Raw genomic sequence first — 13,502 nt, forward strand, 5'->3', positions numbered from 1 at the left:
ATGCTTTTATGTTCTGCAGGGGTTAAAAGTTGGGGAAAGTAGAGTGAACGCGCTTACGAATATATGATATTATCCAATTGATGAGATTAAGCTCAAGGGTTAGATATGCATACAATCTAATTAACAGAAAGATTGAAGCAGGGACTCATAACAAAAGAATATGTTGAACTAAGACTCCCAGGGTGTGGTAAGGTATCAAGACCGGATACAGTTTGCTGCGTCGTAGGTTACATCGGTTCAAGCATGAGTGATTAAATACATTCGCAAAGTCTGCACCCAAGTAGACAAGCAATTATATTCGAGAAGAAAAGATCCATTTTTGTAGCAATTCTCCGTAGTCTGAGGGTGATACCAGCCTGCAAGTCGCTCCATTAGCCAACTCTACTACACGATGAGGAAGAACACGATGATATTGAAGGCAGACTCGGGGTGAACTGCGAAGAATCTCCGTCCCACAAAGTATTTCCCTAAAAGTTAATCTAATATCATACAAAGGGTCTCAAAACTGCTTGATCGCCTCTCATATCGATATCCCTTGCGCGTATATGCGCGGAGGGTTCATTTATTCCGGTATGCCCCATAATAGGGTGGCCACTCCGAATCAGTGATTAGCCTTTAAGATTTGAAACGCTCATATGGAAATGATCCTGGCGAGGAGTAGAACGATTCCTACCAAGTACACTATTTTCGGGTAGTTGTATCAAACAAGGTCAGAAAGTGGCTCGGTCCTAAGTGGCATTACATATAGCTCAAAAGCAAGACATTGATAGCCTTCAAGATCAGAGCGGATGCCCAGGTAATGAGCTCGAATGTATTCAGAATTGAAGCCTAAAGTGTAAAAGGAGGAAATTATGGTGTTCTAAGACACCAGGGTTGGGTACTTTCGAGATTGGAAGACCCTCACTCAGGGGTAGACGAAAGGCGCGCATATAGCCACGTACGGAACAGATATACGTGCAATTGCCATCTCCAATACGTATAATTTAAAGTTGACAGATCAACAAGGCACAACAAATATGTACGATTGAGGTATATTCGCAATAGTTCGAGTGACTATCAGCAAAACAGTCATACCAATCACACTATCTTGGATGGTAGACTATAGATGTTCACAATTTACATTCTCCTGTTTCTTCCTATAGATACAGTACAATTACACACAAACTAATTAATCGAAATTAATGATGAATCGTCTCGTCTTGTCCAGTCGTGAGGCCCGCCCCGGTCCTACCAGTCGCATCGTGAGACTTGTTCGCGGCAGGGTCATGAGAAGCAGCCTTGGTCGTATCATGCGTGCGCGGGAAAGTCGAGTCGTTCTCGACCTCGGCCGAGGGGGTAACAGCCGAGCTTGGGATCTTCTCCTCAACCGGTCCGCCCTGGGTATCCGTCTTGTTCGCACCGGGCTTGAGCTCGGCCCCTCGTGCGAGGTCTGCGTCTCCTGCTCCTGCAGTACTTGGGTTGACAGGCTCCTTGGTCTTCCTTCTGCTTCTGCTTCTTCTGGGTGCTGGAATGGGTTCTTTGCGTCGTCCTATTGTTGGACAATAGTCGATTCAGTCATGTTGTGAAAAAGAAAAGAAATGAGGACAAACGTACATCGGCGTGTTGTTTAGCAGCCAACTCTCCCGTACGCCTTTCCTTGCCCTTTTGCTCGAGCTCATGGTTACGTAACCATACCCTTAAGTTGCTCTTTCATCCCCGTCAACTTGGCCCCAAGACCCTATCCAAGCCCCCCAAGTAACATCAGTTTCCATTCCAAAAATAAAGATAAAAATAAAAATGAATGGACATACAGTCTCCTTTCCATGCACTTCGGCATAATGAGGCCCGTACCCAACCTTGCCCGCATGCTTCTGGGGAGGATACATCTCGCCCTCTGCGGCGCCCGGAGGAGGATCGTTTGGCCCGGTCGTGCCGTGTTCCTCAGACCCGACGGGACGCGACTCGGGCGGGATTTCTTCGTGCGCTACGCTGTGCGGGTGCGGTTTTGTCTGGTCCTGGTTCTCATTTTGGTTTTGGTTGTAGGTTTGAGTCTGGGTTTGGGTTTGGGTTTGGTTGTGGGTCGAGACGGGGGCGGTGTGCGTCGAAGAGGTGGATGTGACGGTTGGTTCGGACATTATTGCAAGTTGTGTTGGATTAGATTAGATAAATGCGGGTGTGTATATTCGAATTGTTTGAGTTATGGGTCTGTTCTGTATCTCGTCTTGGCGCGCCCCCTTCTTATACACCCTACTGTGAACATACATATGACGTACAATCATAGCTCCATAAACCTATTTTAGTCTCGCGACCGGGTGTGATGTCATCGATATACATCATCGTTCTGGTTCTCGGATTTTTTTGGCCTGGGGCATGCCGTGAGCGTTGCATGGGATTGCGTGAGCAACTGTATCACAGTCAATAACATTATGTGATGGCGTATAGAATGAAGGGCCAGGGAAGGGGATCAATTTGCATGGCTAAATCATGTTTTGGGCGTCAACTTTAAAATGAAATGTTGGATATATATGACTGATAATGTCATATTCCTCGCCGAGATCGAAGGACGTGGAACGAGGAACATTCCTCGTGCATCCCCAGGCTTGGGAGACTAAAACACTATGATTTACAAGTCTTCCAATGACAATCGTGCAGCCCATATGCGTATGGCCAGGGACAGACCTTATCTCTTCCCCGGGCTAATAAGCGCGAGTGGCGTTGATGCACGTGACTGGGAATCGCACGATCATGATTAACGTTAAGCGAGCTCACGAGCTCGGTACGAATCGAGTGAGGTCCGAGGGATGCCCAAGGTTGGAGGTTCCGTACCGGTGTGCATACGTGCTGTGATTGCGTGTGTGCGCTGCATTGCGTTCACAAGCGCCAAGTCCAAGCCACTTGTAACTTGTTCCGGGTCTGATCGTGGCTGCCTATCGGGGGGGGGGTCGTTGAACGTGGGCGTGGGACCTTGGTTCGAATGTGACTCGTGGCTCGTGAATGTAATCATGACTCGAATGGAACACAACTCTCACACACAACCATAGCTCAAACACACCCGTAAATCAGACAAAAAAATTGCGTTGTTGTTGTATGTAGCAAGTTGCTTATCGACCCATTGCAATCAAAAGAAACAAAACGGGCAAAACGGCGTAAGATGAACGTTGAATAAACACAAAACAAAAGAGGGATGAATATTGGGTATTGTTGTATGAGACTAGTCGATCATTAGCAGGGGAGGAGGAGAAGTGGAAGTGAGCTCGACCAAAGCGGACAATGGCGGTGGTGCAACTCACCAGAGAACAGAAAAAGAGAAAAGAAAGAAACCAGAGCTAGAAAATAACGCACCGCCGCCTGCGTCGTTCAGCCTGGCCGCCACCACCGCCACCACCACCACCCGTAGCCGAAGGTTTCGGACGGTTATAACTGTCGCCATCGCGTGCTTGCCTGAGTGTACGAATCGTATCGCTGAACATGCGTTCGACATTGTGTGCTGTTTTGGCGCTCGTTTCCATGAATGGACAGCCCCATGATCGGCCTAGTGGATCGGGTCATTAGTAAATGTGCGGTGGGAAATGGGGGAATGGACTGACTGAGAGTGAGAGCCTCTTCCTTGGACACCTCTCGCTCGCCTGTCTTGTCGGACTTGTTACCGACGAGCATGAATACGGGACGAGCACCGCGCTTGACTCGGACAATCGAGTCTTGAAACGTTTTTATCCTGTCGTACGAACGGCGCGAGGCAATCGAGTAGACGAGTATGAACCCTTCCCCTTCTCGGATCCATTGGTCCCGCAGTGTTGCATACTCCTCTGTGGAGTATGTCAGCACATATCAGAGAATATATGGCAAGTGAACCGACCTTGGCCTGCTGTGTCGACAATCTCGAGATATGTCATCTCGTCGTCGACAATGACCGAGTGGCGAAAGGCATCTTCGATGGTGGGATCGTATGTCTACGTACACAGTCAGCTCCGGGCCATGCCATATGGCCATTGGATCGCACCTCTGCAAAACAAGTCAGCATGAAGCCAGAGAACAGAACGATAGATACCCACCTATAAAACTGTTCATCGTGTACTGCAGCAGACACCCAGTGTGAGCGGCATACAAAGCAAATCAATAGCAGTGGCAATTACCTGCACAGCCAAGGCAGTCTTTCCCACTCCTCCATCCCCAAGCATAGTGATTCTCCATTGCTCAGTGTGGCCTGGGAAGGGGGGGGGGGAACGGCGTCAACAGCGAGGGGCAAGGCAATGGGAAACACGAACACACACCCATCGTTATCGCAAACAGGGTATCAATCAAGTTCGTACGGGTCGTTCAGTCGTTATAGCCAGAAAGAAAAACACACAAAAAGGAACAGAAAAACAATTCGAGGGTCACTCGAGTCCCAGAACCATCCACTCCTGGGCAGACGAGAAATAACACGACTTGCGTCCCACACGCTTCACTCCGATCCGCGGGTCGGCGCCAAAGTCGCCTATTGCAAATTATACAGGGATTTGCAACGAGCGATGACTGTGAGTGTTGTGTGTGTGGGGTGTGATCAACGGGGTTTGTTTTATTGATGCCGTGCGCAAGGACCAAGAGATTGTTTGGGTCCGAATAACTTCGGAAGATGGCTTCTCCTTCTTGCTAGACAAGCGTGCCGTCGAGTGCAGTGGGACGCTCAAGGATATGGTCGACGGTCTGTCCCACTACACTTGTCTTCCCCCCGTTTCCCTCTCACCTCTAACTTTTGTACAGACTCCCTCGGATTCACAGAAGCCCACTCAAAGACAATCTCGTTGGCATACCGGTGCGTTCTTCTCAGCCCGGGACCGAGGCTGCTGCGCTTTACTAACTCTTCTACGCTTACACATAATGGGGGACACATGGATAACCAAATTCGGGCATATTATCACCGACGCCCGCGCCAAAACTCTGGCGTATCGCCTCGGCCCGCACTCCTATTTAATTTAACACGCTTCACAACAATCATTATCTACGCCCACTCTATTTTTACAAAACCTTCGACTCCCATGACCCCCGGTCGAACAACTCTTTGCCCAACACAGTGCAGCCGTAGTCGAAAAAGTAGTTGAATACCTCAACTTCAGGTACCTCTACAAGGACACGACCAAGGCTCAAGACATTCCTGATTTCTCCAAGCGGATTCCACCAGAGATTGTATTGGAAGTGTGAGTCATTTCTTCCCTAGCTCTTGTGTCTCTTCCCCCCTTTTATGAACTGTATGCCTCCTTATCTTTGGGGGTTATTTCTGCCCCTTGGGAAGCATGATCTCTGTACCCTTTGCGATCATGATTCCTATGCCTATTGGGGTTGTATTCTATATACACCCTATTTTTCTATATCTATTCTCTTCTTTCCTATGCGCTAGAGGCCAGCCCCTAGTCTTCGGACCCTTGCGACGATCTATACGCGGTATTTGTATTCTCTACACGTATCCTGTTCGTGCTCCTGGAACATCCTATACGCGCCATTTGTATTCTTGCCGTGCATGGCTCGGGGTATTCTCGAGTACGCTTGATATCTACCCATGGTTGTTCCAGGCACACGTTCGTGGGGTACTCTACTGGTCTATTCCCCATCCCCACTCCTGCAGTCAATCCACCACATGGTTCTATGCGCATCTATTCCTATTCATCATCGCGCCCGTCTCCGTTAAGCTGTACGGCTCCCTTTTTTTTCAACGCGCGCATTTTCTGCAATGCACACCTTTTTTCCCAGGCAGTCATTTTTGCATGTCCATTTGCTGGTCATTTTTACCGCGCGCCTCTTCGTCATGACCATTTACACTACTATCGGTTTTAAACGATCCCACGCGCCTTATCCGATAATCCCTGATCGACCCGCCCACTCCTCCCCTACTTTCCGTCCATATTCCGAATACGTAATTGACCCGTCTCCCCGTTCTCGTGCTGACTGTCAACACTAGGCTAAGCGCGGCAGATTACCTCGACACTTGAGAGCGCCGATTCATCCATTTTTAATCTCAATAACGTGTACATCCTATCCCGCTCCATACTTTGATTGGACTATGTTATTATATCCAACGTCCCAACGTCGTGTGGGTTCTTGACCGGCGCCGAGGTGGAACTTGTGCTTGGAACTTCCCGGCGTGGTATTTCTCGGCCCGCGCGCCTTTCGGCACAAATTGACTTGTCCCGTGTTGATTGTATCCCCACCCCCCTCGTCTCCTGGGCATTTCTCCGAAACTTATCCGCGAGGTTTGTTTTGCCTGAACAGGCGATACGACAAGAATCATGCTCGATCTGCATCGTAAATCGAAGGACAGGAAAGCATACACGCACGCATCTTGATCTGCAGGGTGAGCTGAAGAAGAAGAAGAAAAAGAAGTAGAAGTAGAAGTGGAGGGAAAAGGGAATAGCAAGCTTGATTGACCGTACCTTCCTTGTTCGGATCAATCAAATCGTACAGAGTAGCTCAGTTGTAGAAGTTGCCTACTTGTCGGTGGGTGGCCACAGACCGAGGGGTGGCGCTCACATTCCAGCCTCCGTACGTCCGTTGGAAGTCTTGGTACCGGTTGGCTGAATAGTATATCTTGGCGTTTTTCGTCACATGTTAGCTTTCTCTTCCAGTCTCTCTTTTTATTTATTTTATTTATTTATTAAAACAGACGCCCGTCTTGAGCATTTTACACTAATCAGCCTCAATCGTTTGTATTGAGTTAGTTCGAAATCCCTCATTCCACTTGATCCGAAATACCCCCTTCACTCCTCCCTCGCCTCCCGCCAATCACCTCCCACTACATAGCAGCGCCACTTGAAAGGGACCCGAAACTGCCCAGGAAGATCAAACAGGCTCCACTCACCCTACCGTGATCGACGGCAGGGCAAAAAGACGCGCGCCACCTTTTTTTTTGGTGCGCGTTCCTAGAGGATTGGATGTATTCTCTCGGTTTCGTTGATCTTTACTTGTTGTGGATAGGTGGATAGAGAGACGGTGTGTGGGGGAGGGATGATCTGTGTTGGAAGGTTCCACTGGTTGCCTTACCGGGACAGTTCCCCTTGAGCGATTTTTCACCGTACCACAAATCCCTCAAAATGGCGCTAGTGCCTAGAATGTTCTATGGATTAGGTACATATAGTGGTACGTGTACATTCACGACCGGGAGCGGAGAACGGAGGGCCGAGATTGGGTATAGGTTGGAGCTAAGTGTAATGCGTGTCACTCCACTACTGCCCAACTCGAGTCGTGACAAACACTTGTACGTACATACATCCGGGAACTTGATATCCCTCACCGACCGACCGAGTGTAATTTATCAAAACGTCTGTGGCCCTGCATTGTGCGTAGACCAAGACTGGCGCACTAGAACGCGATCAGAGGTTTAGGTTTGTTAACGCTGTCGGTTTGCTCGGGCCGGATGAGACTAGGTCCGTTCTTTGCGTTTTGTTGGAGGCTTCTTGCCGGGTTGACCAGACCTCAATACTCGATATATTCGACCTTTGGAGTTTGTCCTGTTTATTTTTCTTTCTTTATTGTTCTTGTCACGTTGGTGCTGGCGGATCACTGCTCTTCTTTCAAGCTTATCTCTGTATGTCAACTAGGCCGCTCATCTTGGGAGCTATTCCTCTCTGGCTCCTCGCTCCGCTCCGATATGCTCCCCCTGTCTGATTAGCCACCTGATCAGCGATGTTTCTATCGCTGCTCCTGCCCGATTGGATATTCTTACCGCCCCAGGAGGTGGGGGTGATTATGATGTCACGACATGACGACCAAGTTTAAGCTCAAGTGCGGGGAGTTGCCTAGGCGAGAAATTAACGTGCAGCTGGCATTTTGGTTGATATATGAATATGAGCTGTCAGACCACCACTGGGCGAAGCGGTGTGTGAGATTCTCATTCAACTACACCAACTACTCTAAATAAATCTATCGAGGCAGAAACGTGTTGATATCAGCTTCACTCGTTCCGAATTCATTAGGCAGGCGATAAATGTTTCATTTATCACTTTGATTTACCTGGGGCGATATGTGTCCTATCCGGGGGAAGTACAGAGCATATTGATTTGCGGTTTCGTGCTGAATCTAGTATCACTGTTGATCGTAGAAATGCCCTCGTCTTTGATCTCCCCCGGCATGTAGCGTGGCTAATGGATGAGTCAAGTGGGTTGGGTCAGCTTGTGCCTGATGCATTATTGCCGCGTAAATACTGGTGTGGTTGAGAGTGATGGGCGTGCAGCCGTGGGTTAAATCCAATTTTTTAGGCTGAAATTCGCCGGCCAATTCGAATATGCAGTTCCATGGGATAAGAAATTACTTTGCTTGCGTTTGAGGGGTCTCGATGTGAGGAAGAGGGTTATAAAAAAAGTACGCATGGATCGCAAACCAAGGGATTGCTCCCTGTCGCGCCGAGCTCTTGGCGCCTATAAGGCTATAAAGACTCGAGATGATTGGGGAAGCATTACTCTTATTCGTTCGAGCTGGTTCATAATCAAGGGTTATTCGTCAAAGTATCTAAGTATGGTATGGTTGGCGGTCTCCTTATTTTCGGGGCATATTCGCTTTCGCGTGAAACACGTGTTTGGAAATCCTAAGATGCCTGAGTACGAAATACCATGCTTCATGATATACACTACTGTTCAAAATCAATTAAAGCCTATGCGTTGTGTTAAATATACGGCCAAAGTGTTGTAAATTTAACCTGTGCCGGCAGAGGCCAACCTGCTACCTCGCTATCATAGAGGGCGGGAATCAGGACGTGCATGGTGTGGCCATTTTAGCCTTGCCGAACTACTTTACTAGAGATTTCCCGCTCAGTATAACTTAAAGTACCGTATAGGCACCGGTTCGCAGCCCGAGACTTCTCATAGCTCTTATCTCTCATGTCATACATCTGTAGCTCGATTGCAACCTTTATGCGACCTGGATTAAGCACCCAATTGTTATCTACAGCTATTTTACCGCGGCAGGTACTGAATCCAACCGTGCCAAATTATATAGGCGGCGGTACTCGCACCGCAAACAATCTAAATTCGGTCACTTATTCTACCTAGTATAGGAGGAAACCCCACATTTATCAACAATCATCTACATATTTCATACCCGCGACTTGCTGTATAGAAAAAGTTTTGCTAGCATTAAACATTATTAGATCACCAGTGAACAAGAGAAGTCGTAGGGTGCTATGTCACCTATGAAGGCGTAAGATGGGCCCCCTCGCGATTGACATGATTAGTCGTATATAAGGGGGCCTTCAAAAAATAGATAGTTGTACCTCACTCAATATTTTGTGGTTTGGCCCACATCTCATCGCGATGCGACTCATCATGCCCTAGCATCAACTGAACCAGCCGTAAACTACAGAGGCACGAGGTCAGACTCCTCTTCTTCCCCAGTTCGCGAGCGGCTTCTCTTTTTTTGAGCTCAGAGATCGCGGTTCGCGAGACAAAACAGACACAGAATTTTTTCTGGGGGGCTGAGGGTGCTACAAAGACGTACTTCAGGATATTTCTGACGGCTATGGTAAGAGAGAAAAGAGGAAGTTTTGGATTTTTGCGAAGACGAGTGGTGAACAAGCTTGACGGGTAATGAACGGGCTCCTATGAACAGGGGGAGATCGCTCTCAGGATGATCTTCGATCCGGATGATCTCCGTTAACAACAAGCGCATTAATGCTTCGTGCGCATGTTCGGCGCTGAGTCCATTCCGGTATGCCCATTCTGGCTCGATATATTCATGCATCTGGGAGAGCATAGATGCTATGTTGGCCAGATCAGAATGGAGAATTCTTGACCAACATTTGAGAGATGGGTCGAGCGCGATTCGGGGGTCCGGAAGGTCACGAGAAGGGTAATGGCTGCCCAACGCCGATATGAAAGTGCTAAGCTCAGAGGTCCACTCCTTCTCTGGCTGATAATTTGGTCCAACGGAGCGAGCAAGGTTCCACGCGATTATCCAAAAAGTTGATTCGGCATCATGGAAAAGTTGGTGCGTAAACTTTATACCAGGATCACTGGTTGGACAACAACTTTTGTCAAGTGATTGGTTGAACTCTTCGTATTGCATCCCGTGAACCAATTGGTACACTTCAAGAGCCCGCCCTTGGAGTTTCGGCATCTGGGAGAGCTCTCCTCGATGCTTGCGAAAAGCTAAAGGCTCGCCACGAGAGACGGAGCGGGCCATAAACTTAGGAGTGCCCTGTTCAAATTTGTTATAAAAGACCCTACACTTGAGTGATGGCACGCACAATTCTCTCCGCTAGTACTTCCCGATCTCTACAATAAGGCTCTACAAGCGCCCCGTTACCCAAGTCAATCACAAGACAGGCTGGCCTGGGTGGAACTTTACTGTCATAGAGAATAAGAATTCATACAGAGACAATGTAGCCGAAACTCACTCGTTGCCACTTAATACTTGGTTAATGTATTTGACACGATTATATCCCTCTGCGCATCGCTCATAGAATTCGGGGTCGTCCGGCGCAATCATGACATTGTTGTCACTAATGTCTCGGTGTAGGATCCGGGATTCGCAATAGATATTTCGTTGTACTATTTATAACCTGTCAACGTGCACAATCGATGCACAAAATAATACACGGACTTACCGACGCATGCATCATACATTACGCGCAGAAATTGGTCAAGAGAACGGACCTCGCCCAGGGGCCGACCGACGTCAGGTGTAAGAACCCGCATCTTGTATCTCTCTACCACCGGTTTCCCGCCCGGACCTGACTCAAGAGCACTGGCCCTAATCTCCTTCCCATTTGAATCTAGCGTGCAGCCGCACTCCTGAGCTTCCATGGCTTCTGGAGGTGGTGATCTTAGTAAGCTAGTTCGTAGAGCGAGCTCTCAAAATAGCGCCGGCGCATATCTCGCCAAAAGTCTTTCATAGACCAGACCGCTGCCGTCAATACATGAGTTGCAAACGAAGTGAACCTCCGTTGGCCAGGTCCAGAATCCGTTCGTCAGCATTCTGTGATAAAAATATTGCCCCGAATATTAGTGATATATGTTGGTATGCCTTCCTGGAAGCTCCAAATACGCTGGGAGGGGCCACAAAAGGGCTCCATATAGAGCCAGGTCACAAAAGCGTAAATTGGACCAGGCTCCCATGTAAAGTGTGGTGAACAGTGAACTACGCTTGCGCCATGATATACGAAATTGTATCCACCGGAACGCGTAGCAAATCCAAGCACGGCCGACAGTTCTGGATGAAGTTGTGAATGGCTCAGCAGATGGTTTGGTGGCTGATATCGAGTATCTTTCTTCGCTTCAATATCTCCGTCCGCAACTACGCCACACCACGTCACTGGAGATTCACTGGAAGAGGGATTACTAGAATCTACCAAACATCAACTTGGAGGTGGGTGTTTTATGTGCTCTGGATTTGCCAGCGATATTTCCAAGAGTGTCATGATCACTGCGTAGTAAAAAAAATGTCAGGACTTAGTTGCATCGTCGTAATGGGATTCAATATCTGTTCGTTGTGACTGGCTCGAAATACGAGAGCAGGTGCCTTGGCGTCCATCGTGATCGCGTCCACAACTTGGAGGCTAATCGAGTTGAGCAAAAGTAGGAGTAGAGTGGCACCAGTACACAGTGATGCTTCTGCGCCTGAAGGTGATTGTTGAATTTTGCTAATCAGGAGCCGTTGGTCCAGAGACCATTTAAGATTGACCTTTGGTGTGTACCCGATATAAGTTTTGATGAAAGAGTTACTATCAATTTCACATGTGATTTTGAGGGAGCGAGCAGCGTCCACGTTTTGAGAGGCAGTAGGGGATTCCGGTGGAGGCTGGCCTGGTTTAACAGGGCTAGAAAACGAGGACATAGGTGTAGAAATCCCTCAATTTAGCAATTAGATGCAGAACAACAAAAGACAAATAAGACAAGGATGGTACAAAGCTCAAGACCCAGAGAATGACGAGGCAGAAGTCACATTGCAATCGTTGACATAGCACGGTACCCTGAGATGAGTAAGCAACGTCATTCTTTGACAGTGGACTCTTGGCGACAAGGGCCAACATTGACGAATACGTACTCAATTGATTAACAACAGCATTTACATCTCGTTCAAGTAGTGTTTTTATCCTAGTCATACTAACAATAGGAGCTGAAACCGACCTAGATTTGTTGTGAGCACACAAAGGGAGAGGATGGGACGCGCTAAACAGAGAACGAGCGAACTGAGCATACACAAGTGATGGGAACAGACGCTATACGAGAGAAATAACAAGAGTGTACTTCGGAAATTTTTGAACAAAAGCTAAGTAATGGGTACAATATGAGCTCGAATATATATAAAGAAGCAAGCCCCCAACTACCAAGCAAAGGACGCATACACATCGAAAACGGTCACGTGATAGTGTGACTTCCCACAACAAGACCGTCTTTGGACCAAGCGCTCACACACTGCAAAGTGGAGGGTCATAAACCTGTCCGCAAGCAGACATAAATCCAATGGTGTAGTGCCGTGACTGCAACAATCAACCTTTTCACCTAACTGTGCTCCAGATCGCGATCGATTGATTTACACGCCACAAACCTCCATATACATGTTGGCACGCTTGGGTCGATGTTGCGATGAAGTTCATAGGTTATATGCGTGGTGTTTGGAGTCTTAGGAGTTCAAGGTAGTTAATTATTATTTGAATCCAACATACTTGTAATTTCTTAAAGTCAAGTGAGTATTTTGGCTTTATCAGTTATTAATTGGTTATAGCCAGTGTGTAACTCCTAACAACCTTAGAAAGATCTCCGATCATAAGACCATATTAAAACGTGCATTTCCATAGGCCACTGCTCCCATCTTTTCCGTGTCTACCGATTGTACGTAACGGAGTGAAAAAAACAACAACACGGATTTGAGCACAAGCTGGTAATCTTGTTGCCAGCCTGTGGATGATACACACATACCCATTTAGGCTTTCAGATCGACTCACAGTAAGATCAAATGAACAGAAACATTGTCTCAATTATAATCTACAAATAACCTCGAGTGAACATATTCCCTATCATATAAAATAGACAACTATCATGGCCGTTTTGGTATCAATGACTTTACCTAAAGATTCGGTTAACCCGTACATAGGTCTTAGTTGGGTCCAAATAGCTGATCTAGGTTACAAAGCCAGGTAGGTTGTATTCTTAAGATCTTACGTGGGTTAGTTCGTGATTGTTTACGGATCTAAATTCTAGCAAGGTTAATCACGCTTGCTTCTTAGTTAATGTTTAAGAAATTGATTAGGATTGATAGTGGAGTCAACTTCTCGTATATCGGGACACTCTTATTTCCTTGATGCCACGCACACAACTATCGGGGTTTGGCGTTCGAACCACCTGCAGGTCGAATCAAGTCCCTTGCCCGGAGCTTTATGATCGCAATTTTAATAACTGTTAAGGTCGCTATTCTAGAGCATGGAAGCAAAAACAAAAGGTGTACATGGGGCTTTGGCTGGGAGCCCCGGATGAGTTGTAAGGTCACGGCAGGAACTTATATATACTCCGGCGCCTTTCAGTGCAGGTATGGCCTTCGCACGCATTAGTATATTGTTT

General features: G+C 47.5%; 5 protein-coding genes across 5 annotated transcripts; 1 reads left to right on the forward strand and 4 right to left on the reverse strand.

Moving 5' to 3' along the window:
* Positions 1 to 1,178: 1,178 nt before the first annotated feature.
* Positions 1,179 to 2,114, reverse strand: RhiXN_05718 (uncharacterized protein; the record flags this gene model as incomplete). Its single annotated transcript, XM_043325534.1, has 3 exons — positions 1,179 to 1,528; positions 1,675 to 1,717; positions 1,791 to 2,114. 3 exons carry the CDS (start codon positions 2,112 to 2,114, stop codon positions 1,179 to 1,181), a joined length of 717 nt encoding a protein of 238 aa, XP_043180966.1.
* A 1,191-nt stretch (positions 2,115 to 3,305) lies between these two features.
* On the reverse strand, positions 3,306 to 4,170 carry RhiXN_05719 (Ras family small GTPase; the record flags this gene model as incomplete). Its single annotated transcript, XM_043325535.1, has 5 exons — positions 3,306 to 3,511; positions 3,567 to 3,785; positions 3,836 to 3,929; positions 3,980 to 4,053; positions 4,113 to 4,170. 5 exons carry the CDS (start codon positions 4,168 to 4,170, stop codon positions 3,306 to 3,308), a joined length of 651 nt encoding a protein of 216 aa, XP_043180967.1.
* Positions 4,171 to 4,490: 320 nt separating this feature from the next.
* Positions 4,491 to 5,160, forward strand: RhiXN_05720 (Skp1 family; the record flags this gene model as incomplete). The annotated part of the gene is made up of 4 exons (XM_043325536.1): positions 4,491 to 4,505; positions 4,558 to 4,663; positions 4,723 to 4,774; positions 5,034 to 5,160. 4 exons carry the CDS (start codon positions 4,491 to 4,493, stop codon positions 5,158 to 5,160), a joined length of 300 nt encoding a protein of 99 aa, XP_043180968.1.
* Positions 5,161 to 9,267: 4,107 nt separating this feature from the next.
* RhiXN_05721 (uncharacterized protein) lies at positions 9,268 to 10,748 on the reverse strand (the record flags this gene model as incomplete). The annotated part of the gene is made up of 5 exons (XM_043325537.1): positions 9,268 to 9,300; positions 9,442 to 10,140; positions 10,190 to 10,289; positions 10,340 to 10,493; positions 10,550 to 10,748. 5 exons carry the CDS (start codon positions 10,746 to 10,748, stop codon positions 9,268 to 9,270), a joined length of 1,185 nt encoding a protein of 394 aa, XP_043180969.1.
* A 616-nt stretch (positions 10,749 to 11,364) lies between these two features.
* Positions 11,365 to 11,778, reverse strand: RhiXN_05722 (uncharacterized protein; the record flags this gene model as incomplete). Its single annotated transcript, XM_043325538.1, has 1 exon — positions 11,365 to 11,778. The coding sequence occupies one exon, from the start codon at positions 11,776 to 11,778 to the stop codon at positions 11,365 to 11,367; it is 414 nt and encodes a 137-aa protein (XP_043180970.1).
* Positions 11,779 to 13,502: the final 1,724 nt, after the last annotated feature.

Source organism: Rhizoctonia solani, chromosome 6, assembly GCF_016906535.1.
Source record: "Rhizoctonia solani chromosome 6, complete sequence".
Taxonomy (NCBI): Eukaryota; Fungi; Basidiomycota; class Agaricomycetes; order Cantharellales; family Ceratobasidiaceae; genus Rhizoctonia; species Rhizoctonia solani.